At 40.0% G+C, this 24,123-nt stretch overlaps 1 protein-coding gene across 5 annotated transcripts in view; it reads left to right on the top strand.

The window, feature by feature from the left end:
- The window catches only part of LOC108244537 (protein unc-13 homolog B), a 133,321-nt gene that overhangs the window by 72,633 nt on the left and 36,565 nt on the right, over positions 1–24,123 (top strand). For 3 of the 5 annotated variants that reach the window (XM_017430825.3, XM_037974832.1, XM_037974833.1), the window contains exons 2-10: positions 5,311–8,176; positions 9,203–9,225; positions 9,685–9,734; positions 9,817–9,892; positions 16,768–16,773; positions 17,608–17,682; positions 19,153–19,372; positions 19,545–19,772; positions 23,618–23,759. In XM_017430825.3, coding sequence (XP_017286314.1) covers positions 5,458–8,176; positions 9,203–9,225; positions 9,685–9,734; positions 9,817–9,892; positions 16,768–16,773; positions 17,608–17,682; positions 19,153–19,372; positions 19,545–19,772; positions 23,618–23,759 — 3,539 coding nt within the window. In that variant the 5' untranslated portion in view covers positions 5,311–5,457. The remainder of the gene's footprint in view (positions 1–5,310; positions 8,177–9,202; positions 9,226–9,684; positions 9,735–9,816; positions 9,893–16,767; positions 16,774–17,607; positions 17,683–19,152; positions 19,373–19,544; positions 19,773–23,617; positions 23,760–24,123) is intronic. The other 2 variants (XM_017430826.3, XM_017430827.3) reach the window with 1 other exon arrangement.

Raw genomic sequence — 24,123 nt, forward strand, 5'->3', positions numbered from 1 at the left:
GTAGCAAAGCTGCGCTCTTCTTCGTAGACATTGAGTTTGGCTGCAGCTGCACACAGTTGCAGCGCCTCCTACAGTAAACTGGTGGAGCTACGCAGAGAACCACGCCGTTCAAAAGCCTTGTTTTGATTCATGTTTTTATAATAAACACAGCAGAAAAACACTGAGGTCCGGACCTCGGTGTCCTCAGTGGGAGCTACGGGCCTGCTTCATGGTATAAACTGGGTAATTACCTGGTATGAATCGAATATCTTGTCTAGTACTTCACTGGTACTTACCGGTTATGTACCAGGTATGAACTGGGTACTTAAGTGGTATTTACCAGGTTCTTAGCTGGTAGTTATTGGGTGCTTACCTGGTACAAGCTGTGTAAGAACCTGGCTCCTAATGGGTACTTGGCTGGTTCCCACAGGTCTGTATTACGTGATGCTACAGTTTATCTTTTTAAGTGAACTTGCTCATTGTCTAGCTCTGATGTAATTTTGAATTGTCAACATTTTTAAAAGTTTTTCATGATTTCTGTCTCTTCGCTCGACGTTCTTGTTTAATCAAACATCTTCTGTGTCCTTCAGCAGCTGCCTGACATGCAGCCAAACAAGCTTTCATTACTTTATTCACTTAACGCTCTCAGAAGCCACTCCAGTTCTCACCCCATATTTTAATTTTTATATCACCAAGAATTTACTGCCACGGGCATCAAATCATAAACTACAGATGCACTTTGAAGGCACAGCAGAGTTACTTTATGTTACTTTCCGGAGAAGGAGAAAGAGAGAAAACTTTCATGCAGCTGATTTATTCTTCTTGTGAGTTCTATGTGAAATATTAGGTTCTGGTTTTGTTTTCTTCATTGTGACGGTGTTTTACTGAAAAATAACTCTGTCAGCTTTACAGATACTGATGTAGTCTGCAAAATCACATGAGATCGTACCTCACGAGGTTTGACCAAAGCTGGTCATTTTTCATTTTTTATGTTGTGAAATGATTGCAAGCTACTTTATTACAGGAGAGGAAGGAAATAAGTCTCGTCATTTGCTGGCACCTGAGCAGACGTTTGGAAAATGCCCCCTTTTTGGCTCAAGAGGAAGCTTCTCTATTTGGGCCGTGTCCAATTTAGCAAAGAAATAAGAAAAAGTTAATAACATGGATGCATAAAGAAGAAAAAAGGGTTTATGTTTTATAATTGTGGGTTTTGACAGTAAGAGCTTTGGGCTTTGATGGCCAGAGAGGGTCTGGGGATTCAGATTGGCCTGAAACACCTGCACCTGGATGGATCCGCCTTCCGTCCTCCTTGGATCGCACCAATCAGCAGGGCAGGATGGTGATAATGTGGTTTCCTGTCTGTCGTCGCCCGAAGGAAAGAACTGTGAAAAAGAGACAGGGATTTTGACACGAGTGAGCGTTAGCACGTTTTCCAGAATGAGGGAAGGTTTTTGACTCTTCTGATTTAAATCTGAAGCTGACTCAGCTTTTTCACTGTTGCTTTACTCATTTAAATTTATTTATTATCTTTAACTACAAACTAACTACTTCCACACACTTTGTGCCATTTGGATCTTTTATTATCAAATCATTCAGCTGATCTGGAACATGATGCTCTGAGTTCTGGGTTTTAATACTTGAATTTTATTTTAATTAAAATTCCAATACAAATACATAAAGATCTCTTCAATTCCTTCATCGTTCTGTTAGGTACCAATCTGACACTTTGAGTTTTTAGCTCCTATTTTGCTACTTGCAACTTTAGCTACAGTTTTGGTGACATTAGCTCCTGTTTTGATAATTTTAGCTACTTTTCTTCTTCCTCCTTTTAGCTTCTAGCCTTTGTTCTGACCATTTTAGCTTTTGTTCTGACCGTTTTAGCTTTTATTCTGACCATTTTAGCTTCTGTTCTGACCGTTTTAGCCTCTGTTCTGACCATTTTAGTTTTTATTCTGACCGTTTTAGCCTCTGTTCTGACCATTTTAGCTTCTGTTCTGACCATTTTAGCTTTTGTTCTGACCGTTTTAGCCTCTGTTCTGACCATTTTAGCTTTTATTCTGACCGTTTTAGCCTCTGTTCTGACCATTTTAGCTTCTGTTCTGACCATTTTAGCTTTTGTTCTGACCGTTTTAGCCTCTGTTCTGACCATTTTAGCTTTTATTCTGACCGTTTTAGCCTCTGTTCTGACCATTTTAGCTTCTGTTCTGACCATTTTAGCTTTTGTTCTGACCGTTTTAGCCTCTGTTCTGACCATTTTAGCTTTTATTCTGACCGTTTTAGCCTCTGTTCTGACCATTTTAGCTTCTGTTCTGACCATTTTAGCTTTTGTTCTGACCGTTTTAGCCTCTGTTCTGACCATTTTAGCTTTTATTCTGACCGTTTTAGCCTCTGTTCTGACCATTTTAGCTTCTGTTCTGACCATTTTAGCTTTTGTTCTGACCGTTTTAGCCTCTGTTCTGACCATTTTAGCTTTTATTCTGACCGTTTTAGCCTCTGTTCTGACCATTTTAGCTTCTGTTCTGACCATTTTAGCTTTTGTTCTGACCGTTTTAGCCTCTGTTCTGACCATTTTAGCTTTTATTCTGACCGTTTTAGCCTCTGTTCTGACCATTTTAGCTTCTGTTCTGACCATTTTAGCTTTTGTTCTGACCGTTTTAGCTTTTGTTCTGACCATTTTAGCTTTTATTCTGACCATTTTAGCTTTTGTTCTGACCATTTTAGCTTTTGTTCCGACCATTTTAGCTTTTGTTCTGACCGTTTTAGCTTTTTTTTTTGTATTTTAACTTGAACAGCTCAGCTTTAGCCCCTATGGCAAACTTATTCAGCAGTTGATGCTTATTTTTCTCTGACTTATTGATGTTACGAACAGCTCTCAACACTAAACTCTAGGAGTCGGTGCTGCTGTTGCCACGGTGACGAGGCAACAAGAAGATGCCTGAGAGGACTTTGAACGGTTTGTTTTGACAGCGTCAAATAGGAAAATAGTCATAATTTATATAAAATCCAACAATCCAGCAGATAAGTATTTATCTTTCTTGCTCAGAAATGGTTCTGGTTCTGTGGTTCTGATGGTTCTAGCCATATAAATAAGAACCACGGCAAAACAGTAAACAGAAAAAGTTTATTATTATAAGTTATTATTATCTGCTGAAGCGTTTTTTGGCCGAACTGGTTCTGTTGGCCTGTAGGTTTTCAGAATTAAAGCTCATCTGTTGTCAGATTATCTCTTATTGTTTCTGAACTGAAGCTGCAGGAGGCGGGCGTCTCTGCGGTTCGATCAGCATCATCCGCGTCTTTTCTCACGTCTGCCTCCATATCGGCTCTTAATCCACATCACATGACCCCTGAAGGTGTTGCTCTGTGTGGAAGCTGTCACCAATCACCTTCTCCTGCCAGAAGCTGCTTGTTTTACAGCGCGTGACTCTCAAAGCTTTGAAGATAACTTTGTTTTATTCAGTTTTTTACATTTCTTAAAGGAATGCTTATCATCCGGCCCTCAGCTGCAGGTAATACCTGTCCTAACCCCACCTGGGCTGTAATGTTTAGGCAAAGATGCTTTCATGAAAGGTGACGTTCATTAATAGAAGCTTAAAAGCTGATGAATCTCAACAACAAAAAAATAGTCTTTATTTTCGGAGCTGAGTGACCTTTTTATATCAAATTTAGGAGAGATTATTGCTGAAGTGCTTCTGGTTTTACTCTCCTCTCTTTTTATTGGCTTTGACATTTAGTTAGGGCTTTAACTGCTTCGAATTTCAGCATCCAAGGAAAATTAGTCAATAAATCTGATCAGGTCTGTAATGTGAGAGGGTCAAAGGTTCATTTTTAGGCTTTTATACGAATTACAACACGAGTTATCTCATCTTAGATTTAGATTATTCTTCATGTCTAATGTTTTTATAGCCAATAAACATGTTGTACATCCTATCTAAAGTCCAGTTTAAACACATTTTGGAGTTTTAAAATATTAATTAGCCTTAAAGTGTTAAATTTAATAGTCGTGAAATTATAAACTGTGATTTTGTGTCAGTGTGACAGAAAGTTTGAGGAGGAAAATGAGTAACAAAAGTACTTAATTTCGTAAAAAAAAAACAATAATAATGCTGTGTAGGTAATGTGATTAAAGAGGAAGAACATTTATCATACCAAACATAAATCATTTCCTTCTTACAGCTGATGAAAATGAAACCTGCATCACCGTAACATCATTTTTCCTGTTAAACTTTAAGCCGAGTGCCTTGAGTGTTAATATTCCTTAATTGAGCTTTTAAAGAGGAAATAATTACATGAAATAGTTTCCCAATAATTCTTCATCATGTTGATGTTCGGCAGAGCAGCTGTGGTCGGTCCGATCCGACATCGTCTGTTCGCTCTGAGAGGTCGGTTTACCCTGAACATGATTAAAAAGCTTTTCAGAGCTAATGTTCAAAACCCTTTTATATATTGGATCAATTACAGTTAGTCGTTCCAGTTTTGAGGGCAAATAGAGGAAATGTGATGGGATAAATAACAGATCTTTAACATTGTGCTTAATATTTTGTAAAAGCTGCAGCTTCTTCAGCGTTTCAGAAGTTTAGAATCTGATTAATTAATCCTCGGCTGATTGTTGTTTGTCTGATGACGGAAAAGAGACCCAGTTTCATTAAAGGGCATATCACGTGATGTTTACACATTTTTACTGTTAAATTGTGAAGGGGACATAGCTGATGATAGTAGCATTTATTTGAGAAATGTGTAAAAAAATAAAAAGGAAGAATGAATTCAGTGTAGCAAACAGAAGAAAGTTGCCAGTGAGTGAATTCACTCAGCGTGAATTTTATTTTTCTGCGTTTAGTGGGTCTCCAGTCCACGTTTGTCGGACCAAAGCAGGACATTATCCCTGTCGATGTGTCCTCTCCTGCAGCTTGGATAGCCTTCATCGGTTGATGAGGGACAGCTAAGCTGGATTAAAAGTACAGGTCCTCACGCCTCCATCCTGGACTGCGTTGCTGCAATACGTGGCTACACGTGTTTCTGTTAGAACCGTCTTTTTTTGTCTTCAAAACAGTCTGAATTCTGTGAAAATCAACTCGAACTATGTAGGTCTATGCTCACTACATGTTAGCACAGATTCTGTTCAATGAAAGCTTGCCTCAGAGGTAAAAAGTGCATTTTAAAATTACTTATCTGCTTTGAATACAGTGAAAAAGTCTACTGTGATTTGTTTATGTACATGCCCTTTAATGAAGTAACATAATCCCTCAAAGATCTTTCTCTTTTTGTTAGTAAAATAAGCAGGATATTAGTGTTTTTTTGTTTCTAATTATTTTATTCTTCATCTTTCCACTTCAGTCATGGACGAGTTGAGTTGTTGGGCTGAATAACCTTCCAACAACTTTTTAAAATATTTATTCAACTATGATTCCACAAGAATTTTGACTGTACATCTCACCGACAAATGTGGGGACATAGATAAGGACTTTGAGCCTTCTTGAGAAAATGTTCTCCAGAAATCGCTTCAATGGACAACACGGAGCAGGAGTTTCCCCCAAAGAAGGGGCAAAGTCAAAAGTTCATCCGCCTAAAAAAAGGGCTCCAAATCCCAGAGTAGCGCTGGTTATACGTGGGAAAATTCATCGCCTCTTGCAAGGTTCTGCAGACCACCATGTCCCAGATTCTCATGTCTATTATGCAGGCGCTGAACAGGAAGAGGAGCAGGAGACTCATGATAGTAGAAAAGAACTCAGAAGTGTTTATCCAAAGGCCAGTCCAAGGGCTGAAGCCTTTCCGCCAAAAGTTTCAATCATTAAAAAACACGGCACTGCGTCAGAACCTCGGTGTGTTGGAGAAGTGGAGCTGAACAGGGAGGGGTGTATAAGGATACCCTGCACTTTACAGCATAAAAGCTGCAGACCCCCAGCGAGTCAAAAACGAATATCCTTTGAGAGTGGACTTCGGGAAGCTCCTGAGCCAATTCGACCACTCTCACACTACAGTCCAGTCAACCCAGAACTCAACGGAACTAAATATGCATCGAGAAGTCAAGAGTTTGCTTCGCCTCGTAGTCGGCCTAAAAGACCATACTCTACTGGTGACTGTGTGGACTACAACTTCAACAGAGCCCTTTCAGATACTCTTCTGGAGGAGGACGAAGATAAAGAGGAGGCCTCAAGTGCCGTCATTGATCATATTCTGAAGGAGCTGAGGGGAATTAACAAGATCCAGGAGGAAATCTCTGACCTCAGGGATTACCTGACCTCGGTGCGTGGATCAGTCGAGGAGGTATCCTCCTGTGTAGACGCTGTATTGATGGAGATTGAGGGCATTCGTTCTAGCAACAAAGGAGGTTCAGGGACTTGGTCAGGAATAGGGTGCAAAGATGGACCATCTGCAGGCAGAAGACCCACTAGTGCTTATGGTAGTTTAGAGAGTGCAGTACCAAAGTCAGGCTCTAACTATTTCTCTCCTGTATGCAATAAGCACCATAGCATACATGAAGAACTACTACTAGCAAGGCCAGAAAAAGCTATTGTGTCCCAAATTCTTGCATCAGTGGATCATCAGGAACTCGAAGAACCTGATGACACCTCTGACCAGAGTTCAGACATACCAGAAGGTGCATCAGCAAGAAAACTGAGCTTTGGCTTTCTTGAACAACAGGATGGCCAAGACTGTCTAAGCACGAGTTCTTTGTCTTCTGGTCACAGTTCCAAGTCTGAGTCTGATTTAGAGAGATTGTTATCGAGTCATGCAAGAAAGGAGCAAGGGGTTAGGGATGGGAAGGACATTTGGACTAACACAGTGCCTCCACAAACTAGGGAATCAATGTGGCATAGAGAGACTTCTTACCTCAGGGATGGAGATCTGGAGGGGGATGACAGGGAGAGTGCTCTTTGCTGTGAAGCAGCTGCAAGCTGGGGTAACTACAGAGGGGCAGAACGATACGGTACGTCACTACAGTCCTCCACAGGAAGCTCAGAACATCTTTCCATTAACTCTGGGAAGCATTACAACTCACCTGCCAGCTCTTCTAGCAGGGAGGAATGGCATTCACGTAAAAGACGATCTCAAAGCCAGCCTAGGATTCATGATCCAACAAGCACCAAGCTTGGAAACTCCACTGTGGAATATTCTGCTGATGTATCTTACCCTCAAAGTTCAGGTTACCATTCAGTTGAGGGACACGATGGTGAGACAGAGGAATTTGACTTTGAGCAAACAAATGAGCTGAGCTACACAACAAACTGTGAAACTGAAACCTATTTAGCCTATGAAGAGTCTTCAGCTGTGACATGGACAGAGACATCCTTAAGTACCTCTGGGGATAATGTTGGAAGGCCTTTCATCCAAAAGACTGAAGACAGTAACCAAAGCCTAAGAAATCAACTCCCCCATCCTGGTGGTGCAGATTTCCAAGCCGATGGTTTTACTGTCAAACGTTTTGGACGAGCTGTACTTGATTTTAGCTCTGCTTTGCGGGGTGCATTACGCAAACTTGAAGCTCCTGGAGCAGTAAATCCTGAGGAGCTCACTGACTTTGAACTTTCAGTTCCTTCTGGCCTGCCTACAATGGAGTGGTCTTCAAAACCTTTGATCCACGAGGCAAATATTGAACCAAAATCTGACGAAACTCAAAAGGAGGATGCGATTAACTGTGGTTATGCTTTTGAGGAACTAACTAAAGACCATACCATTGATAAATCCAATACTTTCTCTGTGGTGCCTGTGCTTGAAGAAACCAACAACAGTCTTAAAATGGAGTCTATGAAAGCTTACCAAAGTTTAGACAAGATGCCCCCATGTGCTGATGGTTTTACAGTGTGGCCTGACACTTCAGTACCTGATGGACTCATTGAGAAACCAGCAGAGAACTCAAATGAAGAACCTGCAAAGGTTCTTGAAGGTGCAAGCCTCAAGGCTCAGCTTTCACAACGCGCTACAGCAGAATCCTTGTCGGTCTCCGTCTTGGTCGATGAATCTGAAGCAGTGGAGGAACAGGGACAAGCCGAGGTGCCACAGCAGCCCGCCACAGATATTCCTGCAGGCTCAGAGGTCAAAGCAGAGGAAGGTGAAGCAGAACCATCAACAGAGATAAGTCAGATGGATGAATGTAAGCTGAAGTGTGTGCGGAGCTTTCAGGAGATTCTGAGGGAGAAGAGGGAGACCAGACGAAGCCTTGTCAGCATGTCGACCTTCTCTCAGGACGACGCAGAACAAGGTAGCCACGGCATGATTTCAAGTTGCATGATTTTGATTTTTGTTTTTTGGATGGTTTTTTTTTTCAATCTACAGCTGTCTGTAGTTCACTATGATTGGTTGATCACTGATGTGGGCATTAAGTGGATTAGACAATAGTGGGATTTGGCTGAGGAAAAACTTAATGTGTCACCACAAAACATAGAACCTCAACAGATAGAATGTGCCCTGTAGACCAGGGGTCTCCAATCCTGGTCCTGGAGGGCCACCATCCTGCATGTTTTACTTGTTTCTCTGCTCCAACACACCTGATTCAGAGGTTAAATCACCTCTTCATGTTCTGCAGAAGCCTGTTAATCACCCATTGATTCAAATCAGGTGTGTTGGAGCAGAGAAACAAGTAAAACATGCAGGATGGTGGCCCTCGAGGACCAGGATTGGAGACCACTGTTGTAGACGATCCAATGATCTCTCTGCTTTGGCAGATTGTCAACATATTCTAAAACTTCAAGATCTAACCTGGCTGCTGCACGGGCAAAGCTTGTTGGCATGAGCCAAACGGTACATACCTGTCCCGAACCGAGACAGGTGAACGAAACAGTTCGGACTAACTTTGGTTACAAATAAGCCTTGTTATCTGAAGTTCCCTTAGGTTTTATTGGACCAAATGGTCTCTAATTTTGTACCTGCTTGTGTGACGTATCAGCTGCCACTCAGAGTCCTTCACTCCTCTCCAGGGTGTCAACAGTATCCAGTTGCTTTACTACAAAACATTAATTACCTCCTTGGAAAGCAAGTCTGCCATTAAAGACAGAGGATATGGGAAACATTATGAGTCATTTTTATGACAGATCATACATGTTAATGAAACATTTATGACCTAAGACCCTCTCTATGTGAAAAAACCCAGTGGTGGTGATGTGTTTAAAGCCCAACTCTTCTGAGAAACTGAAGCATCACTGTGTGGCTGGGTGTTTTTCAGGATGACTCAAACCAATCAATGACCGTTTGTTTTTTCTGTCTGTTTCTTTCTTGTACTGTTTTACAGATGGGAGTCAAGACAGAGATCAGGTCACCTCTTTTGTGGTTACTCACATTAAAATTCCAATTATTGTTAAAAAGGATGTTTTTTTTTATTAAGTTTTCTCTCTTTTATTTGGACTTTATTTGTTTTTTTCATTGTGCTGATATAGATTGTATTGGTTTGAAAGAAATGTTTAATATAAAATGGACACAATAGTGTTCTAGACAACAATATTGAGTCAAAAGTATCAGAAAAACATATTCTTTTGTCCTAGTGGTATTCTCTTTCCACGCTAATTAGAACGGGGACAGAAAGTGTGATTGAAAGGCTTGTTGGCATGCAAACTGAAACTCAACCAACACGTTTTAATCCCAGCGGTTCTGTTATTTGCTTTTCACTTCTTTCTTTGTCTCATATCTGTGCGTGTGCATGCTCCACTCTGATTAAACCAGACTTTCAGCTCACAAACTGCTAACTGCATGATGACCTATGACCTTCCATTTCAGAGCCAGGGCCAAGATGGAGACCCCGCAAAGCTCCTGTGGGTCAAGCCGGGGTCAGTGAAACCCTTTTTCTTCTGTGTGTCATTGGGAAAATGGTTCAGTATTTACTTATTTACTTTTGTTTGTTGTTGACAGAGGAAGCACACCATTTGGTATTGATAGCATGCCAGACCTCCGCAAGAGGAGGCCCATCCCTCTCGTTAGTGAACTGGTGAGTTTACCCATCAGTGTCACCTTCACTGAACCCAAACTTTCTATAACTAATCAAACCAACTTCATTTGTGGGAAAGTACCAAACAAAAAATCTTGTTCAGTGCTAACCGAGGAAGGAATAAAATTAGAACAAGGTAGAAACTCCGGAGTTTGTGTGTGTGTTCATTTCCACCGACAGAGTGATCACTCTGCAGCCTTCATTTGGTTTTTATTTTTATGGTTCTCGGGGTGGCTTTCAGCCTTCAAAACGAAGCCCCTGCAGCGCGCGCAGCTCATACCACTTTTCTATGCACAGCAGTTTGATCGCTTTATTGTACCAGTTAAAAAAAACAACAAAAAAAAACAAAACAAAAATAACATGAGTGTGCTCCTCAGGATGAGAGCGGTGACTAATTGGCTGTGATTAACGTGTTTGTCCAAAATGTCTTTTCAGTAAAGGTTCGGCATAAATACAAGGAGGATGTGAGGATGTTTATTCAATTATCCTTTTACATGTGTCCCATTTGCTGGATTGTATAGCCAGAAAGAACCCAGAATTGATTTACATAAAGAGCTCAAAGAACTTCTTTTTACAAAAACAAAAGGCTGACAAGGCAGAGACTACACGAGGCTTAGGAAAACTGAAGAAGCATGAACCAACTCAGAAAGCAGCCAGAATGATAACACAATGCAGGCTCACCAGGAGAGGAAACACGTGGGTGTGTGTGGACAGGGACTGATGAACTGAACAGAACACACCTGGGTGAAGACGACAGGTAGCAGCTGAGAGGGCGGGGCAGGAAGTGGAAACACAGAAAAATCCTCCAACATGTGTCTAATCAAAGGGAACAAACCAGTAATGAGCTGCATATTCTTACACACAGCTTGCCCTGTTAGATTTACAACATACCTGATGTTGTTTCAATGTATAAATATTTACATCAGGGGTGTCCAGTCCTGGTCCCGGAGGGCCTCGATCCTGCAGGTTTTAGATGTTCCTCTTCTTCTTCTTCTTTTTAGTTTTTAATGGCGGTTGGCAACAAACTTTTAGCAGCATTACCGCCACCTACCAGTATGGAGTGTGGTTCAACATGGACTAAATAATAACCTACACCTATATTATGCTATTTTCTTAGACATTTTCCCTACCTTATACTCACAAATATCTATATTTATTCAAACCCATAACCTCCTTTAATCATCTTTATATCTTACTCCCCTTTATTATGTATATATTCACATTTATACTTTTATTATAATTATATTCTTTGAAACAGTTTAGTTCTCTTTAAAAATTGCATAATTATCTGTATCTGCTTACTCCCCATATTCTTCCTCAGGATATCTATTAGATCAAACTTTTCCTTTATTCTTTCAAATTCTCTCCTCATAGCCCTTCTCTCATTTTCATACTTATTACATTCCAAAATACAATGTTTTATTGTTTCATCTTCTCCACAATATTCACATTTTCCAGTTTTATGCTTTATAATTTTGAAAAGTGAAAAGTTAAGTCCTGAATGCCCAAATCTCAATCTTGTTATCACTCTCTCTTCCTTCCTATTTCTTCGTCCATGGCTTCTTTCTCCTACCATCTTCTGAATTTCGTGAAACCATCTTCCTGTTTTCCCCCTATCCCACCTATTTTGCCATGTTTTCATCAATTTTTCCTTAACAATACTCCTTCCTTCAGACTTACTTATTTTAACTATGATACTGATTGGATTCTTAATTTCCCTCTTTGCCATTCTGTCTGCCATCTCATTTCCCAGCACTCCTATATGTGCTGGTACCCACACAAATACCACAACCAAACCCATCTTCTGAATTCTAAAAACTGTATGCATTATTTCCATTAATATATCTGTTCTACTATCTGTTTGATTATTTTTTAGACTCAATAATACAGAGCTTGAATCCGAACATATTATTGTTTTAATTGGTCTTATTTCCTCTACCCATTGTAAGGCTAATAATATCGCCATCATTTCTCCTGTATATACTGACAAATTATCTGTTAATCGTTTTCCTATTTTAATGTTGAATTCTGGAACTACATATGCTATTCCTACTTTCTCATTTATTTTTGATGCATCCGTATAAATTTGCAAATATTTATAATAATTATTTAAATGTATTTGTACTGAATTACTATCCATACTACTACATATATCTTGTCTCTTTTCCATTAACTCCATATCTACTTTTACTTCTGGTAGTACCCATGGTGGAATGATTGATGTTATTATTGATTGACTAATTTCTATTTTATCCATCTTAAACTCTTTCAGTTTCTTTTCTATCATCCATCCAAAACTCCTCATTTCTTTCTTTTCTTTTTCCCAACATGGCCTTAATATCTCCAGATTTGGATGGTCATAACCATTTCCTTGAAGATTCAACCAATAACTAATTTCCAAATATGTTCTTCTTAAGTCTAATGGCATTTCTCCCATTTCAACTTCTAATGCTGCTGTTGGTGTTGTTTTAAATGCACCTGTACATAATCTCAAAGCCTGATGTTGGATATTATCTATTTTAAGCAGATGTGCTTTAGCAGCTGATCCATATACTATACACCCAAAATCTATATTGGCTCTAATCATTCCTACATAAATATGCTTTAGAGATTTCCTATCTGCTCCCCAATCACTACCTACTAAGCATCTCATAATATTCAAGATTTTCTTACACTTATCCACTATTTTTTGTATGTGTTCCTTCCATATTAATTTTTCATCAAACCATACTCCTAAAAATTTTATACATTTTACCTGCTCCAACTCTTGGTTATATAATGTTAATTTTATTTCTTTATTTGTTTTTTTCTGGGTAAATAACATTACCTTTGACTTTTCAACTGAAAATTTAAATCCCCATTGAAATGCCCACTTTTCTATTTTATAAATTTCTTCCTGTAATTTCTTTACACAAAATTCAACATTCTTCCCCCTCTTCCAAACGGCTCCATCATCCGCAAAAAGTGAACATCCCATGTCCTGTCCAAGATCTTTAAATACATCATTTATCATTATTGAAAATAATACAGGACTTATAATACTTCCTTGCGGTGTTCCATTCTCTACTACATACTTTCCTGATACAACCTCACCAATTCTAACTTGTAATTTCCTATTTGCCAAAAAATCTTTAATCCAATTAAATATCTTTCCCTTGATTCCCATTTTGTATAATTTGATTAACAATCCCTCTACCCACATCATATCATATGCTTTTTCAATATCAAAGAACACTGCCACCACACTTTCTTTATTTACTTGTGCTTTTCTAATTTCATATTCTAGATATATTGTTGGATCACTTGTACTCCTTCCTTTTCGAAACCCACTTTGATATTTTGATAAATATCCTTCCTTATTTAAATAATGCACTATTCTATTATTAATCATTTTTTCCATTATTTTACATAGATTTGACGTTAGAGCTATTGGCCTATAATTTCCTGGTTTTGAGTTATCTTTTCCTGGTTTAGCTATGGGTATAATTATGGATTCTTTCCATTTCATTGGTAATTTTCCTGCCTCCCAAATTTTATTATACAATTTTAATATTATATCCTTAGATTTTCCATTGAGTTGCTGTATCATTTTATACCAAATTTGATCTTTTCCTGGCGCTGTATTTTTTATCTTCTTGAGTACATAATTTAACTCTGTTTTTGTAAATTCCACATTCATTAAATTATTTACTTCTTCATCCTCCTTCATTATTTCTTTATATTTAAGTTTTGTATCTTCTCTTCCTTTTCTTCCTTCTACATCAATATTATTTGAACTATGAATTTTATTAAATGTTTTAGCCAATACTTCAACTTTATCTTCATCTCTTATGATGTCAGTATCTTCTATTTTCAGTACAGGATAATCAAATTCCCTCTTTTTACCATTCATTCTTTTAATCATTCTCCAAACTTTCTCTATCTTTGTTTCTCTCCCTATTGTCCCACAAAAGTTTCTCCAATATTCTCTTTTTGCATTTTTTACAGTTCTCCTTGCTATAGCTTGTTTACTTTTATATTCAATTAAATTCTTATAGATTGGGTTTTGTTTTAGTACCTTAAATGCTTTATTTCTCAACTTTATTGCTTCTTTACATTCATTTGTCCACCATGGCACAATTTTCTTATCCTTCAGATATCTAATTTTTTTAATAGAGACATCTGCTGCTTCTATTATTATTTTTGAAATTATTGAATTTAACTCATCTATATGCACATCCATATTTACTCTTTCTAGGTTTACTTGACTCACATATCTGAATTTATTCCAATCTGCTTTGTTGAAATTATATCTTTCCCCCACCTTTATATTTTTACTATTTAACTTTAATCCAATTCTTACTATAATGGGATAATGATCACTCCCTATTGTCGTTGTTTTATCCACATTCCACTCACAAATTCCCGCCATTATATTTGAAACTATTGTTAAATCAATATTTGATTCCATCCCTGTCCTTATGTTGATCCTTGTCCCCCTTCCATCATTAATACAAACTAAATTCTTCATTTCCATTACTTCTTCTAAAACTTGCCCATTTTTATCATTACTTTTACCCCACACTGTACTATTTGCATTAAAATCGCCACACCAAATCACTTTCCCCTCCAAATATTCAATTATCTCCCCCATTTCTTCAACCAATAATGTCTTACAGGAATTATAAAAATTTATTATTCTGAATTTTTCCTGTTCCTCCCACACTTCAATTACTATATATTCTAATTTCTCCCCTTTTCCTAATAGCTTATATTGTATGTCTTGTTTAATAAATATTCCACACCCTCCTCCATTCCCCTCTTGACGATCCCTTCTTACACTAACATATCCCTTTATCACAAACTCTAATCTTGTCTTTAACCATGTCTCCTGAATACATATGATTTCTGGTTTTTCTGCAATCTCTTCAATATATCCTTTCAATTCTTGTCCATTTGCAACTAAACTCCTAGCATTCCAATGTAGTAATATCATGAAATATTTTCACCTGTCACTCCCAGTCTTCCATCTACCTCCAGTTTTTTCTTTATATTCTCCCATGACCCTTCTTTAAAGCCCAAGAACTTTTCAGCTCCTCTCACTATGATCTTAATTTTTTCCGTTTTATGCTTTGCTTGATCAGTGCAGTTGATTACATAAGCTACAAATAGTATTAATTTTTCTATTGATAATGTTTCATTTTCATCTACCTGCACCTTACTTTGCTGTATATTTTGACTCGTTGTTTGTTCCCTCTCTTTGTTTTGTTCCTTCACATTTTTAACTGCTTCTGCATAGCTTATGTTCTTAGTAGTTTTAATCTGTGTGATTTCTTTTGCTCTCTTCCTTACCTCACACCCTCCATATGTTACTCTATGATTTCCCCCACAATTACAACACTTCTCTTGTGTTTCTTCTTTGCATTCCTCAAATCTATGATCTTCCCCACACTTTGGGCATCTCTGCTTTCCTTTGCACACTGCTGCTATATGACCATATCTTTGGCATTTAAAGCACCGAAGTGGTGGAGGAATATAAGGCCTGACCTGATAACTCATGTATCCTATTTTGATATTTTTTGGCAACTCATGTTCTTCAAATTCAATGAGTATTGACAAACTTTTCTCTCTTCTTCCCTCCACTATTCTAAGTAGTCTTTCCAGTTTGCTTACTTTCACTCCTACCACATTTTTCTTTATTTTATCCAGATCCTCATCAATAGGGATTCCATAAATCACCCCTCTATTTTTTTTATTTTCTCCCATTACTTTATTCTCCCACACATTTCTCCTGCAAATATTTTCCACCTTTAAAGCCTTGTTTTTTTGTTCCAAATCTTTACAGACTACCAACAAATTTCCATCTCTCAAGATCTTTACCATTTCTACATCACCTATTTTCTTTTTAACTTCTTTAGATACCTCAATAGGGCTTACTGCACCCTGTCCTTCATTTTTCAGTTTTATTATTACTTTAAACTCCTCCTTCGTAACTTTTCTCCTGACTATCCTTTCTTCATCCGAACTACTACCTTCCAATTCCCGTTTGCTACCTTGGCTATCACCAAACCCTTTCCCTTCATCTTTCTTGCTTTTTCCACGTCCTCTTGCTCTTCCTGCTAACATCCACCCTTCATCCTCTCCGTCTTTCCCATTTCCTACCTCCATTTCCATCCAAACCATTCACATACCAGTTTATGCCAATCCGCCTTTTCCAAACACAATGTTTCAGTTTTGATTTTTTCCCAAAACGGATCTCTCCTCTCTCTCTCTCTCTGAGAACAGTAGCCTTCCGGACTGTTTGTTTCTTAGATGTTCCTCTGCTCTTCAGCAAGTCTTTGAGTTCTGCAGAAGTCTGTTAATCACTCAGTCATTCGAATCAGGTGTCAAAGCAGAGAAACATCTAAAACATGCAGGACCAGGACCAGGACCAGGACCAGGACCCTCCAGGACCAGGACTAGACACCCCTGATTTACATAATATGGTTATCTGATGATAACGGTATTTTTTAGATAAAAAAACATGAAACCTAACTCATAACAGATGAAGTCACATCACATCGCACCCTTTAATAAAGAAAATAAACATGTAATTTGCAGAGTTTTATGTGAGTGGATGTGTAAAGACTAAGTCAAACGATAAAAACAAACTTTCTTTAAAAGACTTGAGGTTTGATGTTGTTACATTCAGTTCCTTACATTGTTGGATTAACTTTAAACTTCACATTTCATAAACTGCAGAAGTTGTGTGCAGACAGGAGGCAGGAGGCAGAATGTATTTGTAAAGCAGTGAAAAGTTGGTTTCCGAGGCGAGGAGAAGCTGTTTGTTTGTCTCTAATGTTTGTTTCTGCTCCTTTTCCTGCACATGTTGCTGTTCTTCGTCTGCCGGCGCTCAGGCTATGGTGAGTAAAACACCAGAGAGATTTCTGCTGCTGAGCTCCAGCATTTCTCTGATTTATTTATTTTTTTTACTCTGCGACAGCCTTGGTTGTAACAAAGCATTTTGATCTGCTCAGTTCTTTGACTTCAGAAAACCCGTGTAGGTGTGCAGACCATGTAAACTCATTTTCTTCTCTCAGTACTTTAAGTTGTCCCTCACAGAAAGCAAAACTCTCTTTTATTTGAGTCTCAAATATGAACCTTTTAAATAACTTCCTGTGCTTCAGAACAACACAACACTTTACACAAACCAGGCTTTGTATATAAGTCAGGAGGAATTATCACCCGCTGCAGAAGGCAAAACAGCAACAATGTTTTTACTGATTTTAGAAATCAAAAAAATAACAAGCCAGTTTTAAATAATGTGCTTAAATTTGGTTTTGTGGTAGCTGAGAGTCATCCACAACATAAACCCTGAGCATGACACCGCCGTCATTTCTCAATAACAGATGATTTTAGTCTAAAACTCTGGTTTAAAAGGCGGCGGGTGATATGCATTCCAACAAGCAACCCTTGGCCCTTATTCTTTATTATGTCCTGAAACTGTAGATGTAAAAAAGGTGGAGTTTCTTTTTTCTCATGTCTGTAAAACAGGGCGACAGATTTTACTGAAACATTCTTATTTAAGAATTTCATTGATTCCAAAAACTGTAGAATATGTGAGTTTTTAAAAGAGCGACGGTGTTGTTTCTGTGCACGTTTAAAGAAACGAAAAGAGAACAAAAGTGATTTGTTTGTACAATGTCAGCTTCAGAATTTAAAGAACCAAACGTCACCTTGACCGTTTCTTCTTCTAGTCTATGATCCAGTCCAGGAAGGCCGGACTCACCCAGTCGCTGGCCACTCGGACCTCACTGAAGGATGAGGAGCTTGTGAGTGGCCTGCTGCACACACACGCACACACCACACACACACACACACACACACACACACACAACAATAAGAAGAAGAAGTGGACTGTTTGTCTGGAAAAATGCATTTCTCTTTCAAACTTTCCTCCTTGTGTCCCGTTCTTTGGTTTGGATCAGTTCTGCTGAGTCATCCTTATGGATCCAGAAGCTCCGGCGTTCATAATTTTTATAGTTTCCTTTGTGCTGACTGTGCTGTAATTTGCTGATTCCTTATGATGATTTACATTAATAATTCAGGTGTAGAAAGTAGGTCACTGATTGTCACAGAGAACAGGGAGGTTTAAACTAAGAATAACTAACATAAAAGGTTATTTCTAATGTAAAAAATCATTTAAAAAGTAAATGATGCAAATAAATAATAGCTAAATGACAAAAGAAAAGAAAAAAACATATGATATCATAAATGATCATTTTTTACAGGATCAGAGCCATCACACCTCGATCTGATTTATTAATTGTAAAATGATGACTCACATCACTCCGTTATAAAATTTGTGTTTTCCAAATCCAACGAAGAGTTTGTGCTCCTCCAGAGAAGCTGTTTCACCTCCTCCCACACGCCTCCCACACCGAACTGCAGCAGTTTGTTTCATCAGGAAGAGAAATACTTTAAACATTAACAGGTTCCTCTGTGAAATACACGATGCAGCCTCGTACTGAACCACAACATACCTGGTAGGTACTTATCTGGTACTGGTACCACTGGTTGACTGTTACCAGGTACTTACCTGGTACATACAGGGTACTTACCAGACACATACCAGTTACTTTCCAGGTGTAACTGGTACCTTAGTAACTTACTGGGTACTTACAAGATACATACTGGTTACTACAGGGTATTTACAAAGTACCTATTGGTTACATAGAGGATGCTTACTAGATACATAATGGGAATTCACCTGGTACTTACTGGGTAGGTACCTGGTACCTATAGGGGACTTACTGATTATCTACAAGGTACTTGGTACTTACTTGGTGCATACCAGGTAAGTACCTGCTATTTGTCAGGTATGTAAATGGTACTTACCTAGGACATGAAAAGGCACTTATGCCCCTTTTACACTGAATTTAAAGGTCCCAGCTCCACTCTACTTGGCTTGCTTTGCACGCGTTTCCACCTGCATTTTTTCGAGGCCGGTTCCTGCTTCTTTGGTCCCTGCATTATTGGGTGTGTACCTGGTACATACAGGGTACTTACCAGGCATGTACTGAGTATATACCTGGTACTTGCATGGTACTTACTGAGTCTGTATCTGGTAAGTACTGAGTAAGTACCAGGTCTGTTCCCAGGAGGTACTGGGCTGTTTTGTGTCTTGCTACCCAAACATTATAATAGATGCTAATAAGTTTAGCATCTTCAGTTTTCCATGGATGCTGTTTTTATTCTTCCTTCTCTCCTCATTATTTTTGTTTGTTCCTTTTCTTCGACAGAAGAACCATGTTTACAAGAAGACCCTGCAGGCTCTGATCTACCCCATCTCCTGCACCACGCCGCACAACTTCGAGGTGTGGACGGCCACCACACCCACCTACTGCTACGAGTGTGAGGGTCTGCTGTGGGGCATCGCCCGGCAGGGCATGCGCTGTGCAGAGTGCGGGGTCAAAGTTCACGAGAAATGCCAGGAGCTGCTGAACGCCGACTGCCTGCAGAGTGAGTCAGTTAATAAACGTGGTTGAGGTTGTTGAAAATGCTTGAGGTTAATTTTGTAAAATCGGTTTGAAACATCTTTTATTTTGGACATAAACATCTAAAGAGTTCCTAATTTAAATTTTATACATGCATATGTTAGTTCTTGTGAATTTATGGTGCTGTTTACCTTCAGGAGCTGCAGAGAAGAGCTCCAAGACGGGCACGGAGGACCGGACGCAGCACATCATCATGGCTATGAAGGACAGGATGAAGATCCGCGAAAGAAACAAGCCGGAGATCTTTGAGGAGATCCGTAAAGTGTTCAACGTGTCGAAGATGGTCCACTCTCAGCAGATGAAGACCATCAAGCAGAACGTTCTGGACGGCACCTCCAAGTGGTCGGCCAAGATCACCACCACAGGTGGAAGTTTTAAATTACACAACCTGTACTCCAGCTGATTTAAGGACATGTTGGTTTAAAGGTCGTAAGGGTTTATTTTATGATTCCTTCCTCTCTGTCTCTGTTGTTACGGATGTCTCTGCCTCGTGTCCGGATGGCGTGTAGCAACAGATTGTGTGATTAAACCTCCGGGGTGTGTACAACACTCATATCTTTGTGTGAATCCAGTCAACAGGTTGAACTCAAGGCTACTTGAGGGGCTGCTGAGTGCGTTTTTATTCTGTATGTAGGAAAGAAACACAAACAGAAGGAAGAAGACTGGTGAGAGTTCTGATAGGGAGAAAAATTACCTTTTTTTGTGAAAATGCAGTGAGAATACTGAGCGTTTCATAACAAAGGTTAAAATTAAACAAACTGAAGCTAAGAGCTAAAATGAGCAAAACAGTAGCTAAAGGCTTAAAGCATAAGGAGACAAAAATAGAGCAGGTACATTTCTGAGAACAAGGTGTTTGAAGGACGGGACAGTGTTTTGTTAAGTCATTCAAAAAGTAAAAGTCTAAAAGTCAGGCAAACCGTTTGTGATCAAGCCGAATATAAATGACTAAAACAGCACAAAGTACGCAGAAATAGTTTGTAATAAACAGTTTTCTAAAAGAGAAGTCTGACAAGAGAAGTCTTCCTGTTATCGATTCAGTGCATTCTGGCACACTTTGGAGCAGTGGAAGTGTAGAGTCTGGCTGCAGTGTGAAACCCTGAGTGGTGTCAGGGAAGCTTCTCCGGCTGTCATCAACATCTGCAGCTGCGTGCACGTGTCGGGTGTCCCTGAGCCCGTCGGGTGTCCCTGAGCCCGTCGGGTGTCCCTGAGCCCGTCGGGTGTCCCTGAGCCCGTCGGGTGTCCCAGAGCCCGTCGGGTGTCCCTGAGCCCGTCGGGTGTCCCTGAGCCCATCGGGTGTCCCTGAGCCCGTGGGAAAACTTTTATCCGTTACGTCTTACAGGCGTCACCTGTTCATTAAAACAAAAAAAAAACCTAAACTCTACCTCCTCCATCATCTGTTACCACAGCAACCAGACACATCACAACGCGTTGTGGCAGCAGCGTTGCCATGGCAGCCATCACAGGTTGTCTCTTTAATTAGCAGGGATGAGCTCCATGAAGACGAGAGGTTGGAGCAATCATCTTTTTACTGGTCTTTATTATCGGCAAAATTTGAAAAGAATTTAAATTGAAATTACAGCTAAGAGACAAAGTTTCTGTCCTTTCGAGGGCCTGCTTGAACCACTTGAATGTTAGCTGTTTTCTTTAAAGTGGTACTCGAAAAAGTATACATTTAATCTGCAATTTGATTCAGTTCACTCATCTCATAAATGGCTTGCATGGTAAATAAATTCATAAGAAAAGGAAATGTCACCCTCTTTTGATTCTTGGGTTTTACATATCAGGGCGTATCTGGGCTTTACCAGGTTCTAAAATGATTCAATAACCTCAAAGTGGGCAAAAACAACAGATTCCACTGAATCATTATTTGTTAAACAGAACCTGGATCCAGCTCCTGACCTAGCAGAACCTCCTCCAACAGCAGAACTCTCTGTGGTTTCCTGTTTGTCTCTCTAATGGTTGTGGAGGGGTTGTGGCCCACTCTTCTTTCAGGCGTAGCTTCAGCTCATTGGTTTCTGCTCAGCTCTCTGAGGTTCTGGTTCTGGACCTTTCTGTTGTAGATTAGCTGCTGTGTTTGGGATCATTGTCCTGTTTGTCAGACAGACGGCCTCACATCTGACTCCAGAATCAGCCCAAACCATCAGCCCTCCACCACCGTGCTGACAGCTGCAGTGCATTCTGGGTAAACATCTGTCCTCTGGTCTGGTTCTGCTCCAGAAGTCTTCTGGTTCCTTCAGATGAAACTTTCCAAACCTAAGCCGAGCTGCCATGTTGTTTGTAGAGAGAAGTGGCTTTCAAACAAGCCATGACCTTTAACCCGCTAACTGAGGCCTGTAAAGTCTGAGATGGAGCTCATTGCACGGTCTGACCTTCAGGGTGAAGATTGGCAGCTGTCTTAAAAGTTTCCTCTTGTGAATAATCTCTCTGTAGAACGATGGACTCTAAATGACCTTTGGCCCTTCCCAGACTGATGGGCAGCAGCTTCTCTGAGGTCATTGCTGATGTCTTTCCGCCCGGGCGTTGTGTTAACACACACCTGGAGCTCCAGAGCTGCAGAACCTGCTGCGTTTCCAGAGGTGGTCCCTCTGATGCTGATCGGTTCCTCAGCAGCTCCTGATCCTGAGGAAGCAGCCGGGCTGGAACCAGTTTTTTACTCAAGGTTGAACTTTTTGTTTTTGTTTCATTAAAAAAAGAGACGGTGTAATCTGTTTTTGTTCAAATGAGGTTAGAGTTGAATCATTTTAAAACCTGATAAAGACCAGATCAGTTTTATTTTGTCCTGATACGTAAAACCTCAGAACTGAAAGAGGACTTTCTTTTTCCCCCCCGACTCTTTTGTTTTATACAAACCGCTTCAGTCACTTGATGGATAATTCATTCAGTCGGGCCTAATCTGAGCTCAAAGTCACTGAAGTTCATGGAGAACTGACAGGAGAGGCTGTTTGAACTCCATCAGTCAGGAACGATCTCAACAAATTATTTAAAACTCCATGTGACACTGATGTCATGTTATCAGTCACTGTCAGCGGATCTGACACCAGCAGAACCAAGACCAGAACACGATTGGACCGGGAATGTTGCTCTCAGAACCGTTGCTTGGAAGGGACTGGAACGTGCAGAAATAAAAGATCAGTTCACATGTTTGTTTCTGCAGCTGTAGGTTAAAGTGGTACCTCACTGCGCTGCAGCTGTTGGAGACTCAAAAAAGTCGGAAAAAAGGTAAAGTTTTTGTTGATCAGCGAGCCGTGCAGCTGCAGTTTCTTATTTTTGCTTTATTATTTAACATGCCCACCTCTGGCCACATCGTACCTCCCCGCCGCCCCCACCTTCAGGATTTAGTCCAGTGGTTAGGACTGCTGAAATGAAAAAAGGCAGATTTGGATCAGTTTTTGAATAATTTAAATTAATCAGACGGATTATTAGGGCCACTCCGAAGAAAACAAATTAAGGAGGAAGTTGTGTTTGTTCTTTTAAGTTTCAAGATTAAACCATAAATGTCCAGAAAAAAGTGTCAGTGTTGGTCTTAATCCAGAGGAAGTGACCCCGAACAGATGTGTTTCATGTGTCTTTCTTCCTCTATCTGATGGTTCTGGGTGCACTTTCAGTTTATTTCACCAGTCTGTGTGGTTTATTCCAGCCGCTGCAGCAGAACGCACAGAACCTGTTTCACTCCTTCACAATAAGAGTCTCCAAGTCTTGCTCTCAGAGAGCTCCAGTTCAGGTGAAAAAACACGTCTGTAGCGCTCAGGAGGCGAGACAAAATTCAGACGGGACTCTGGGACGATTTCAGCAGTGTTCAGAAGTCAGGCGACAGGACTGCGCACGTCTGCGACTCGTGAGGAAACGGAGAACCACGAGAACATAACGAGACATTCAGGAGACTCCCTCACAAGTGCTGTTTGCAGCCCAGCGAGATACTCCCGTTATTCCCACCCTCTCCTTTTGTTGTGATGGTTAATTTGGGCGATAACGGTCCCTGACAGCTTGTTAAACCGAGCGTTTGGTGGCAGCAGTGATGAACGCTGCTGGCTCAGCCTGTGAGTCACAGGAGTTGTGTTACGAGGCTCTGCGTGAGTGTGTGGGAGGTGTCTTGTGTTTTGATGAGTGTGTGAATGAGGAAAAACGAAGACGATGATCAAGAGTAGGTGTTTGTTTTTATTATGCAATTTCTTTTCCAGTCATTCCCTGCTGTGTGTGTGTGTGTTATCAGTGGTTAGTGCTCAGGGTCTCCAGGCCAAAGACAGGACGGGCTCCAGCGATCCCTACGTCACCATCCAGGTGGGAAAGACCAAGAAAAGAACAAAGACCATCTACGGCAACCTGAACCCAGTCTGGGAGGAGAAATTCAGCTTGTGAGTGCAGTTTGCTGCAAACCAACATGGCCTCAGTTAAACTCGCTCACAGACAGACCCACACAGGTGCTTTCACTTGGCTCCGTCCTGCCTTGAAGCCGTGTGGGCGTCAGCATCCTGATGTTTCTGTTGTCTTCGCTGCACCACGCTTATTAAAACCTGCAGAGAAAGCAAAAGGCCTCTGACAAAATCAAAAATACTTTCCCTTTAAAATTAAAGGTCAAACATTTCTTTCATGCCTGTTTTAGAGCATTGTATGTTGAGAAATGACAGTTGGTCAAACATTGAAAGTGACTTTATTTCAGGTAATATTGTTAGAGTGTGTGTTAGGGATGACTCTCAGCTACTACCACGCCAAGTTTTA

This window comes from Kryptolebias marmoratus, linkage group LG1, assembly GCF_001649575.2.
Source record: "Kryptolebias marmoratus isolate JLee-2015 linkage group LG1, ASM164957v2, whole genome shotgun sequence".
Classification (NCBI taxonomy): domain Eukaryota; kingdom Metazoa; phylum Chordata; class Actinopteri; order Cyprinodontiformes; family Rivulidae; genus Kryptolebias; species Kryptolebias marmoratus.